General features: G+C 38.2%; 1 protein-coding gene across 1 annotated transcript in view; it reads right to left on the bottom strand.

The window, feature by feature from the left end:
- Positions 1 to 1647: 1647 nt before the first annotated feature.
- DNAH9 (dynein axonemal heavy chain 9) overlaps positions 1648 to 13224 on the bottom strand; it is a 372221-nt gene continuing 360644 nt past the window's right edge. The window contains exon 69 of the mRNA XM_063109557.1: positions 1648 to 1875. Coding sequence (XP_062965627.1) covers positions 1648 to 1875 — 228 coding nt within the window. The remainder of the gene's footprint in view (positions 1876 to 13224) is intronic.

Raw genomic sequence — 13224 nt, 5'->3', positions numbered from 1 at the left:
CTCTTGTATGGTGAGACTTCCACCTTCCACCATCTTAGTTCTCTTCTTGCCTGTTCTTATTGTACTATCCTGGGCGAGTGTCAGAAAGGATGATGTTAATGTGAAAGAACTATCGACCTGAAAATAAATTAACCTATAGGCAGGAAACTGCAAGAGATTGACAAACAATGGGCAGTACATTACTGGTTAAGGGGAAAGGAGAGACAAACTCAAGTTGGAGTTTCTGGATTCCAGGAGGAATTTGTTAACTCCCTTATGGCACAAAGATGAGGAATAAGGCTCCACTTAAGGTGGTGTAGGAACTGCAGTGAAGAAAGCAGGAAAATCATGGAGGAATTGGCATTAGATTCTGTATTGTGCATATAGCAGAGAATTGTAGGATGTTGGGATCTGATGTTTAAATCAGGGGTTCTCAAAGTGTAGCCTGCAGACCAGCAGCATCAGCAATTTGTTAAACTTATAGAATCAGAAATACTAAAGTGCGGGGCCCAGCAGTCTTTGTTTTTAATAAGCTCTCCAGGGGATTCTGATGCCTGCTCAAGTTTAAGAACCACTGTTCTGGATAGTAATTAATCTAAAAAAGTAAGTCTCTGCAAGGATATGAAGGAATAATGATTCCAGAAGGAACACTATGCCCTCCCAGACTTTTCTTACCAAACAAGCTGCCTTATAGACCTCCTTAAAACTCGTCAAAACTGTGGAATCCTTTGGGCTTCCAGTGAAAATTTGTTCCACAGAGGAAAATCTAGGAAATTTTCAGATCAAAAACTTTAGGGAACGTGTTTCTCCTTGGGTTCCTGTTAAATTATCTGAAGAATGACGGAGGTATAGGAAAACAACCTATTTGTTCACAGTTGTATCCTCAGCAAATATAGTAGGCGTTAGATGTATGAATTAATGAAGGAAAAGTATTTTATATATACTTTCCTTATCCTCTACAGCAGGGATCAGCAAAATAGGTCACATTGCTTGTTTTTGTAAATAAAGTTTATTGAATTGCAGCCATACCCATTTGTTTCCATACTGTCTAAGGCTGCTTTTGTGCTGCAGTGGCAGAGTTGAGTAGTTAAAACAAAGACAATATGGTCTGCAAAGCCTAAGATATTTACTGTCCGACTTTACAGAAAAATTCTGGTGACCCCTCACCTAAGGCAGTGTTGCTGAAACCATAGTGTGTATACCACCATCACCTGAAGAGCTTGCTAAAATGGAAATTCTCATTCATGGATGATGCTGCCGTCACCGGTCGAACGATGTGGGGTCACCAGGAACTAGGGCACTGAGTATAGTGCAGTGTAACAAGGTCAGGGCTCAGTGTCTGTGGCTTGTTTTGCTTGGTCTCTTCCTGGTCACTTATGACTCAACAACTCTCGAAGCCTGGACCAGACACAGTTGAGAAATAAATCATTTTATTGGAAAGGTTCGGTGTTACAAAATTCTCCTCTCCTAGTTTGAGGCCCATACTCCTCCAGCTCAGCCTCAATATAGACACTGCTCTCCATCCAAGTCCCTAGGGGAATTCTACAGAATTGTGGGTGCTCATGATGTCTTATCTTTCTAAGTGTCTGTGGTCATCCTTCACCCACCTGTCCTAGGCAGGCTCCAGCCTAGGCTCTTTTCTCATTTTCTCAGTGGCTCTGCAGGAAGCTAAACCTGGAGAAGCAAGGCTACTCCAGCTAGAACCCATTTGGATGGGTTCTCCTTAGTCTTCAGGTTGAAAGTCCACACATAGGTGGGTCCCCGCTGACAAGTCTTGTACATAGGACAGGAATAGACACTGCGGCAATCCTGCTTATCTGCAGTAATGGCCTTGATGAACATCACAGGCATGGGGGGTGTCAGATCCTTCAACTTGGCCTCCGTAATGATCCCAGCCTGAGGACAAGAACATGAAAGAGCTATCTTAGACCCAGAGCCTTGCTAGCCAGCCTTACTCCTGTCAGAAGATCCAAGGGATGAGAGACTGGGATGGCCTGCTGCTTCTCTGCCTGTCCCCTTCCAGCTTCTCACAAAAACCCATGATGGAATGCATCTGATACTTGGAAAATACATTTTTACTTTTTTCTGCCTAAATCACTTGAGAGAGTTCCTAAAGCAATTATTTAGCACATACAGATAAATCCCCTTGAAGCTTGACTGTTCCCTAGTTTTATTTTTTCATTCACTCATTTCATAAGCATGTTGAATGCAACTATTTGCAAGATGTCATGCTAAGTACTGGGGACTTAAAAATGATTAAGACACAGTTCCTGCCAGCAAATGCTTTAGATTAAGGCTTTGGTTACATCCTGTTTCTGCCCCTTTTCAGTTTCATATGCTAACTCATCCACCCTCATAGAGCATTTGGACATTCCGAGCAAAGAGAACTATATTCTATCTTTACTCACGTGATAGGGTCCTGACTGTTCTGTAGCTTCTCAGATGAGGCCTCCCTGTGGTTTCTTGAGATGTCTCAATAGAGCTGTCTACAGCAGTTTTTCCTACTAGTCCTGAGAAACTAAAGGGTCTCTTGGTCAAATTAATTTGGGAAATGGTGCTTACCATGCTCTGGACTTGAATCTTTGCAATGTACACTAGCATATTGAAGATGAGAAGTCCTAATAGTAAATAAAACAATTCAATTTTATTTAATCTGGTGTTTTCCAAACTTATTTGACCACAGGACCCTTTTCTTTGCAACCTATTCATTTCCCAATAGCACTAGTGTTTTATGGAACACACTTCGGAAAATGCTGATCCAGAGTGACTCACAGATTCTTTGTGTCCATGTCACTCTGAGCCCCTTATGCTATAGACAGAGTTTGGTTTATTTTCATGAAATTTATTTAAAGGGAAGAATGTGCCTTTTTGGTTGTTTTAGAGGCTGATACATGGCATGGTGAGTAACAGAATAAGGTAAACAGTGGGAAACTCCTAGCCTCCCAGAACTGAGTGTTTATGTCAAGGAGTAGGAGTGGGGGTAGAAACCTTTTTTTTCACCTACTATAAACCAACCCTTTTAAAGTGTACAATTCAGTAGTTTTTAGTATATTCACAAGGTTGTGCAATCACCACCACTGTCTAATTGCAGAACATTTCCATTACCCCCCAAATAAATTCTGTAACCATTAGCAGTCACCATTAGCAGTGAAATATTATTGACAGCTCCAATTATTATGGTTAAATTGTATATTTCTTCCTTCAATTCTGTCAGTTTTTGTTTCATATATTTTGGAGGATCTTTTGTTAGGTGCATATATGTTTATAATTGCTATATTTTCTTGATTGAGTATTTTATCATAAAATGTCCTTCTTTGTCTCTATAATTTCTCTCTCTTCTATCTTTTCTTCAGTATCAGTGTTTGTCTTATAAAACTTATGTCTAATGTTAGTATAGCCCCTCATCTCACTTTTGGTTACTATTTGCTGCATATCTGTTTTCCATCTATTTGCTTTCAACCTATCTGTGTCTTTGACTCTAAAGTATGTCTCTTGTAGACAGCATATACTTGGATCATGGTGGGGGTTTTTTGTTTGTTTTAAATCCATTCTGCTAATCTCTGCCTTTGAATTATAGTGTTTAATCAATTTACTTTTAATGTACTTGCTCATAAAGTAGGATTTATGTCTGCCACTTCGACGTTTATTTTTTTGTATGTCTATGTCTTTTTTTGTTCCTCTATTCCTCCATTATTGTCTCCTTATGTGTTAATAGATATATTCTAGTGTACCATTTAAATTTCCTTTTTAACTATATTTTTTGAATTATTTTCTTAGTGGTTGCCTTGGGAATTAGAATGAACATTAGTGTTTAGTAATCTACTTCAGATTAACTGCAACTTAATTTTAATAGTATACAAAAACTTTTTTCCTATATAGCTCCATTCCCTTCCCCTCCTTTGTGCAGTTTTCATTATTTGAATTATATCTTTATGTACTTTGTGCTTATCTACATAGATTTATTTTTTTAATTAAAAAATTTTTTGAATAGTAATCTTTATTTATTTATTCATTTTTTTCTTCTACAGATTTTCTTTTCTTTTTCTTTTTTAAATTTTTTTATGTGGTTGATCATTGTGGCCAATTACCAAAACCTTCCTCCCTCCTCCCTCTCCCCCCTCCCTCCCAACAATGTCCTTTCTGTTTGCTTGTCATATCAACTTCAATGAATTGTAATTGTTATGTCTTCTCCCCGCCACCTCCCAGTTATTTGTGTATTTACTTATTTATTTTTAGCTCCCACAAATAAGTGAAAACGTGATATTCCTCTTTCTGTGACTGACTCGTTTCACTTAATATAATTCTCTCTAGGTCCATCCATGTCATTGCAAATGGCAGTATTTCATTCTTTTTTATAGCAGAGTAGTATTCCATTGTGTAGATATACCACATTTTCTGTATCCACTCATCTGATGATGGACATCTGGGCTGGTTCCAACTCTTAGCTATTGTAAAGGGTGCTGCAATGAACATTGGGGAACAGGTATACCTTCGACTTAATGATTTCCATTCCTCTGGGTATGTTCCCAGCAGTGGGATAGCTGGGTCATATGGTAGATCTATCTGCAATTGTTTGAGGAAACCTCCATACCATTTTCCATAGAGGCTGCACCATTTTGCAGTCCCACCAACAATGTTTGAGAGTTCCTCTTCCTCCGCAACCTCACCAGCATTTATCGTTAAGAGTCTTTTGGATATTAGCCATCCTAACTGGGGTGAGATGGTATCTCAGTGTGGTTTTGATTTGCATTTCCCAAATGCTGAGTAATGTTGAGCATTTTTTCATATGTCTGTTGGCCATTCGTATATCTTCCTTTGAAAAATGCCTATTTAGCTCCTTTGCCCATTTTTTAATTGGGTTGCTTGTTTTTTTCTTGTAAAGTTGTTTCAGTTCCTTGTATATTCTGGATATTAATCCATTGTCAGATGTATATTTTACAAATATATTCTCCCACTCTGTTGGTTGTCCTTTAACTCTGTTAATTGTTTCTTTTGCTGTGCAGAAGCTTTTTAGTTTGACATAATCCCATTTGTTTATTTTTCCTTTGGTTGCCCATGCTTTTGGGGTCATATTCATGAAGTCTGTGTCCAGTCCTACTTCCTGAAGTGTTTCTCCTATGTTTTCTTTAAGAAGTTTTATTGTTTCAGGGTGTATATTTAATTGTTTAATCCATTTTGAGTTGATTTTAGTATATGGTGAGAGGTATGGGTCTAGTTTCATTCTCCTGCATATTAATATCCAGTTATCCCAGCAACATTTGCTGAAGAGGCAGTCTCCTCCCCAGTGTATAGGCTTGGTGCCTTTGTCAAAGATCAGATGGCTGTAGGTGTGTGGGTTGATTTCTGGATTCTCTATTCTATTCCATTGATCAGTGTGTCTGTTTTTTATGCTAGTACCATGATGTTTTGGTTATTATACCTTTGTAGTATAGTTTAAAGTCAGGTAGTGATATGCCTCCAGGTTTTTTTTTTTTTTTTTTTTTTTTTTTGCTCATTATTGCTTTGGCTATGCATGGTCTTTTGTTATTCCATATAAATGTCTGGATAGTTTTTTCCATTTCTGATAAAAATGTCATTGGAATTTTGATGGGGATTGCATTGAATTTGTATAACACTTTGGGTAGTATGGACATTTTCACAATGTTGATTCTTCCAATCCAAGAGCATGGGATATCTTTTCATCTTCTTGTATCCTCTCTAATTTCCCTCAGCAGTGGTTTGTAGTTCTCATTATAGAGATTTTTCACATCCTTTATTAACTTGATTCCTAAGTATTTTATTTTTTTGGTGGCTATTGTAAATGGGCAAGCTTTCTTGATTTCTCTTTCTGCATGTTCACTATTGGAGAATAGAAATACTACTGATTTTTGTGTGTTGATTTTATATCCTGGTACTTTGCTGAAATCATTTATCAACTCCAAGAGTTTTTTTTGTAGAGTCTTTAGGCTGTTCGATATATAGGATCATGTCATCTGCAAATAGGGATAGTTTGATTTCATCTTTTCCAATCTGGATGCCCTTTATTTCCTTCTCTTCTCTGATTTCTCTGGCCATTCACTATGTTGAATAGGAGTGGTGAGAGTGGGCATCCTTGTCTAGTTCCTGTTCTTAAAGGAAAAGCTTTCAGCTTTTCCCTACTCAAGATGATATTGGCAGTGGGTTTATCATATATGGCTTTAATTATGTTGAGATACTTTCCCTCTATACCTAACTTATAGAAGGTCTTTGTCATGAATGTGTGTTGAATTTTATCAAATGCTTTTTCAGCAACTATAGAGATGATCATATGGTTCTTGTGTTTGATTTTATTAATATGGTGTATCACATTTATCGATTTGTGTATGTTGAACCAACCTTGCATCCTTGGGATTTATCCCACTTGATTGTGGTGTATAATTTTACGTATGTTTTGCTGTATTCTGTTAGCTAGTATTTTAGTGAAGATTTTTGCATTTGGATCCATCAAGGATATCGGCCTGTAGTTTTCTTTTTTAGTTGTATCTTTACCTGGTTTTGGTATCAGGGTGATGTTGGCTTCATAGAATGAGTTTGGGAGATTTGCCTCTGTTTCAATCTTTTGGAATAGTTTGTAAAGAATTAGTGTCAATTCCTCTTTGAATGTTTGGTAGAATTATGTTGTGAATCCATCTGGTCCTGGGCTTTTCTTTGTTGGGAGCCTTCTGATAACAGCTTCAATCTCTTTTATTGTTATTGGTCTGTTCAGATTTTCTACATCTTCTTGGCTCAGTTTTGGTAGGTTGTGTGTGTCCAGAAATTTATCCATTTCCTCCACATTTTCAAATTTGTTGGCATATAGTTGTTTATAGTAGTCTCAAATGATTCCTTGTATTTCAGATGTATCAGTTGTAATATCACCTTTTTCATTTCTAATTTTTGTTATTTGGGTCTTCTCTCTTCTCTTTTTATTTAGTCATGCAAATGGTTTGTCAATTTTATTTATCTTTTCAAAAATCAACTTTTTGATTCGTTGATCTTTTGTATTGTTTTTTGGGTTTCAATTTCATTAAGTTCTGCTCTGATCTTAATGATTTCTTTCCATCTGCTAACTTTGGGTCTGGATTGTTCTTGTTTTTCTAGTTCTTTAAGGTGAAGTGTTAGGTTGTTCACTTGCCATCTTTCCATTCTTCTGAGGTGAGCATTTAATGGAATAAATTTCCCCCTTAGTGCTGCTTTTGCAGTATCCCACAGGTTTTGGTATGATGTATCATTATTTTCATTAGTTTCAATAAATTTTTTGATTTCCTGCTTGATTTCTTTTGGATCCATATGTCATTAAGTAGAATGCTGTTTAATTTCCATGTGTTTGTATAGTTTCTAGATTTTCATTTTTTATTGATTTCTAATTTTAATACATTGTGGTCTGAAAAAATACATGGGATAATTCCAATTTTTTTGAATTTGTTGAGACTTGATTTGTGGCCTAACATTTGATCTATCCTGGAGAATGATCCATGTGCTAATGAGAAGAATGAATATTCTGAGGTTGTTGGATGTAATGTTCTGTAGATATCTGCCAAGTCCAATTGGTCTAGTATGTTGTTTAGATCTTGTGTTTCTCTGCTGATTCTTTGCCTAGATGATCTGTCTGGTATTGACAGTGGGGTGTTCAAGTCCCCTGCTATTATGGCATTAGTGTCTATTTCCTTCTTTAGGTCTAATAGAGTTTGTTTTATAAATCTGGCTGCTCCAACATTGGGTGCGTATATATTTATGATCATTACGTCTTATTGATGGATCAATCCTTTTATCATTATGTAGTGGCCCTCCTTATCTCTTTTTATGGTTTTTAGTTTAAAGTCTATTTTATCAGATATAAGAATAGCTACTCCAGCTTGTTTTTCATTTCTGTTTGCATGGTAAATCTTTTTCCATCCTTTCACTCTTAGTCTCTGTGAGTCTTTATGGGTGAGGTGGGTCTCTTGAAGGCAGCATATAGTTGGGTCCTCCTTTTTAATCCAGTCAGCCACTCTGTGTCTTTTGATTGGGAAATTTAAGCCTTTTATGTTGAGTTGTTATTGAAAAGTGTTCATTTCATCCTAGTATTTTATTGATTTTTGTTTGGATGTCTTAGGTATCTTTTGTTCCTTTCTTTCTGATTTACTGTTTGTTTTCTGTATTAGTTGGTTCCTTAGGTTGTAGATAGCCTTTTTGTTTGTTTGTTTTCTCTTCATGGATGCCATTTTTATTATACCAGTGGGTTTTGATTTTTCTTGGGTTTTTATGGCAGTGGTAGTTGTTTTTCAGGTACCAAACCCAGTACTCCCTTGAGAACTTCTGGTAAGGGTGGTTGTATGGTAGTGAACTCCCACAGTCTTTGTTTGGCTGAGAAATATACTATTTGCCCTTCATTTTGGAAGGATAGCCTTGTGGGGTAGAGTATTCTTGGCTGGCAATCTCTGTCTTTCAGTATTGTGAATATATCATCCCATTCCTTTCTGGCTTTTAGGGTTTGTGATGAAAAGTCTGATGTTAGTCTGATTGGGGCTCCCTTATAGGTAATTTGATGCTTCTCTCTTGCTGCTTTTAAGATTCTCTCTTTGTCTTTGAGTTTTTCCAATTTGACTATAACATGTCTTGGAGATGACCTTTTTGGTTTGGATACATTTGGGGATCTTTGAGCTTCCTGAATCTGAAGATCTGTGTCTTTTCCAATAACTGGGAAGTTTTCTGCTACTATTTTGTTGAATATGTTTTCAATGCAATCTCCTTTTTCCTCCTCTTCTGGAATACCCATGACTCAGATATTTGAGTGCTTAAGGTTGTCTGATATCTCTCTTAGATTTTCTTCAATGATTTTCTTTTTTCTTTTTTTTGTCTGCCTGTGTTATTTCAAACAGCCCATCCTCAAGGTCAGAAGTTCTCTCTTCTACTTTTGCAAACCTGCTTGGTAAATTCTTTGTTGTGTTTTTTATTTCATTGAATGCATTGTTCAGTTCAGCAAGGTCTGCTACATTCTTTTTCAGGGTATTGATTTCCTTGTACATTTCTTCTTTCAGGTCCTGTATACTTTTCCTCATTTCATCATGTTGTCTAGCTGAGTTTTCTTGTATCTCATTCAGTTTCCTTAGATTCATCACTCAAAATTCCTTGTCAGACATTTCAAGGGCTTTTTGTTCTATAGGATCTAGAGCTTGAGAGTTATCACCCTTTGGTGGTGTACTTTCTTGGTTTTTCATATTTCTGGGATATTTCTTTTGATGTTTAGTCATTGTGGCAGGGGGTTTCACAGTCCACTGGTTTGACACTATTGTCTGGCTAGGATGTTGCTGGGGTTGCCAATTTGTTATGGCTACCTCAGTGTCTACCTAGTTGGCCACTAGTGCCTTGTGTGTGTGGTTGCCTTGGGTCTTGGCCCTCTCCACGGAGCCACCTCTCTGATCAGCATGCACTCTGCTGGGCTGCTGGGTCACACGCCGGCACTGTAGGTCATGTGGTCTCTGTGGAGCTTCCACCTCCCCTTCTTGATGTCTTCCTGCTCTGCGTGCACTCAGCTGGGCTGGGGATGGAGTCTGTTGGTGGCAGTGAGGCCTACCCACTGGGTCGTGTGCTGGCACCGCAGGGCGTGTGGTCTCTGTAGAGCTTAGGTGGCAGTGAGGCCTACCTGCTAGGTCGTGCACTGGCACCACAGAGCTTGTGGTCTCTGTGGAGCTTCCACCTCCCCTGCTGGACGTCTCCCTGCTCTGCATGCACTGGGCTGTGCCGGGGATGGAGCTTGGTGGTGGCAGTGAGGCCTTGTCGTGCGCTGGCAACGCAGGGCGTGTGGTCTCTGTGGAGCTTCTGCCTCCCCTGCTTGAATAGTAATTTTTGAAAAGAGTTTTCCCAGGAGGGAGGTGGTCTTCTCATCAAATAACGAGAGTTCCTCCAGAAAAGATGGTACTTCATACAGACATGATTGCACATATGCAAAATGATACATGCACAAGGCTATTCATTGCAGCATTGTTTGAAGTAGTGAAGGGTTGGAACAACCTTCAAAGCCACAACAATAATACTGGCAGTTGACTTCTTAAAAGAAACAATGAAAGCCGGATGATAATGGAAAAATATATTTATAAGTGCATATTGTAAACTGGTTCAGGAATCTCTAGCTTGGATGTTGCTGAATGACCAGAACAGAGATGAAAACAGTATCTGTAGTGACCCAGAAGCCTTTGGAGATGTTAAATTAGGAGATACCTCAGCAATTGGTAGGGAAGAGGATTGGAGTGTTCTTTTATGATTCTGATTCGGCTGCCACCCTGTATTCTCTTAAAGTTACACAAGATGCCACTGCAGGACCTGCTGATTCTGGGACAGTTGCATCTGGCATGGGCCTCAGACTGCTTCTACACATGGTGGAAAGTCTACATAGATTTATAATTATTGCTTTATGCAGCTGTCATTTCTATCAGATAGGAGAATAATAAAAGTTACAATAAAAATGCATTTATACTGTCTTTTACACTTATATACATAATTACCTTTACTGATAGTCTATTTCTTTGTGTGGGCTTGAGTTACTGTCTAGTGTCTTTGTATTTCAGCCTGAAGGACTCCCTTTAGTATTTCTTATAAGGCTGGTCTACTGGTGGTGAACTGTATTTCTCTTTTAAATCTGGGAATGTCTTAATTTCCTCATTTTTGAAAGGTAGTTTTGCTGGATATAGTTATCGGCTTACAGTTCTTTGAGCACTTTGACTGTGTCATCCCACTGCCTTCTGGCCCTCATGGTTTCTGATGAGAAATCAGCTATTACTTTTATTGAGAACCACATGTAACTGATGAGTCATTTTTCTCTTGATGCTTTCAAGATTTTCTCTTTATCTTTCATCAGTTTGATTATAATATGCTTAGTTATGGCTCTCTGAGTTTATTCTACTTGGATTTTGTTGAGCTTCTTGGATGTGTAGATTAATGTTTTTCTTCAAATTTGGAACGTTTTCGGCCAATATTTTTTCAAATACTCTTTCTGGCTATCTCACCTTTCCTTATAAAACTTCCATTATGCATATATTGGTAGATTTGATGGTGTCTCATAGGTCACTGGGACTGTTAATTTTTCTTCATTCTTTTTTTCTGTTTCTTAGACTGGATAATCTCAGTTGACCTATTTCTAAGTCTACTGATATTTCTGCCTACTCAAATTTGCTGTTGAATTCCTCTATTGAATTTTCATTTCAGTTATGCTTTTGAACTCCAGAGTTTCTATTTGGTGTGTGTGTGTGTATACATATATTTATATAATTTTTATATTTATATAATTTCTATCTCTGTACTAATTATATGTATATAAACTCTATCTCTGTTTTAATATTCTCTATTTGGTGAGACATTGTTGACATCCTTTAGTTATTTAGACATGGTTTCCTTTTTTTTTTTTTTTTTTAAATATATTTAAAATAGCTGATTTAAAGTCTTTGTCCAGCAAGTTCAGCATTTGGACTTCCTCAGGGACAGTTTCTGTTGATGGTTTTTTCCCTTGTGTATGAGCCATTCCATTGTGTTTCTTTGCATGTCTCATATTTCTTTTGCTGTTGTTCAAAACTGGACATTTAAAATAATTTGGCCACTCTAGAAATCAGATTCTCCATAGAGTTTATTGTTTGTTTAGTGACTTTTCTGAACTGATTTTGCAAAGTCTGTGTTCTTTGGCATATATAGCCACTGAAGTGGCCTGCTCAATTAGCTTGTGTTCAGCAAATAAATGGACAGAGATTTTCATAAGTACCTGGAACCAATAAGCATCACAGTCTTTACTGACAGGCTCTGTCTATGTGTTGGGGCGTGGCTTCAGCACTCAGCTAGTCAGTTAACTACTCTGCCTTAGCCTTCATTTCCCTGATAGCAGAGAACCTCAAGGTTAGCTAGAGGTGAGAGTGTAGGGCACTCTCAAGTCTTTTGTAAGCATGCACACAGCCCTGGCCTTGTGCACAGCTCCACACATAGTCACGGAGTCTAGATTTATGGGAATATGTTGGCGGTTTTCAAAGCCACCTATGGATAGCTCATTCTCCAGCTTGTCCTTTTAAACTTTTTTTGGTTAGCCTATTGTTTACTCCATTGTTATCAACTGCCTCAAGCAAGCTACAGTGCCTGCTGATTATTTTCAACAGATACCCCTGGGTACCAGGGTCAAGAATTCAGATCCCCATATAGGCCAGCCACCGATAAAAACAAACAAACAAACAAACAAACAAACAAACAAAAACAGGGGAAAAGGCTATTGCCCAGGGTGAGTTCCAACTCAGGTCAAATAAGACAGACTTGAAAGGGGGGTCTTACAGGGAATCACTAGACAGGGAAAATAATGACAATTTTCTTGGAATGGGGCTTTGAAGGTACTCCAGCTTCATTTTTCCCCATCCAGTGGCTGCCAGGCTGCTGGTTTTGGCTGTGATTGTGGCCTGTTGGTTTTCAAGGCTACCACAGTCCTGTGATAGGGAGGAGATGGGAATAGGGCAAGTTAAATGGCCACAGAATTTGCAGTTCTTACTGAGAGTTAGCCATTTTTCTCAAATAAACACTCTGGATTTCTCAAAGCCTTTAGTAAATTTCCAGAGTTCTGAAAATGTTGATTCAGGCTTTTTTTTTTTTTTTAAATTATTTTTTTTAACCAGTGTGTTTATTGTTTTATGGAGAGGATTTTTGAAGGCCCTGACTCTCCTGTTTTGCTTACTTCTTTCTGGGATAGAACCTTTGAGAACAAGAGCTCATGGTGGACAGGTACTGATTTTTGAAAAGTTGCTATTATTTGCAACGAGGTATAAAAATGGGAGGTTGATGATTGGAATTGATATCCTTCATTTTCCTCAAGTGCCACTGTCCTGCCTTCTGAGTTTCCTCCCTACTTTCCTTTTTGTATTTCTCTCATTTTGGTGTTTTTTGCGATCCTGGCTGTGGCTTGCCATAGGCCACTTTCCACCTAATGCAATCTATATTTTATCTCCACCGACAGAATCTTGTGCAGATGTTCAGGTGGAGAGAGGGACATTAACTACCGTCTCAAGGTTTGGGCTGTTTGAACACTCCCACTTTACTGTCCTCTTTGTTGGCTCTTATGTTGATTTCCTAGGGCTGGTGGAACAAACTGCCACAAACTTGGTGGCTTAAAACAACAGAAATTTATTCTTTCACAGTTCTGGAGGCCAGAAGTCCTCAATCAAAGTGTAGGCAGGGTTAATCCATCTGGAGGTTCTGAGGCAGAAGCTGTTTCATGCCTCTCTCCTGGCTTCTGGTGGTTGCTGG

The sequence above is a fragment of the Cynocephalus volans genome, chromosome 10 (assembly GCF_027409185.1).
Source record: "Cynocephalus volans isolate mCynVol1 chromosome 10, mCynVol1.pri, whole genome shotgun sequence".
NCBI lineage: Eukaryota > Metazoa > Chordata > Mammalia > Dermoptera > Cynocephalidae > Cynocephalus > Cynocephalus volans.
This window is presented reverse-complemented; position numbering and strand designations above follow the sequence as displayed.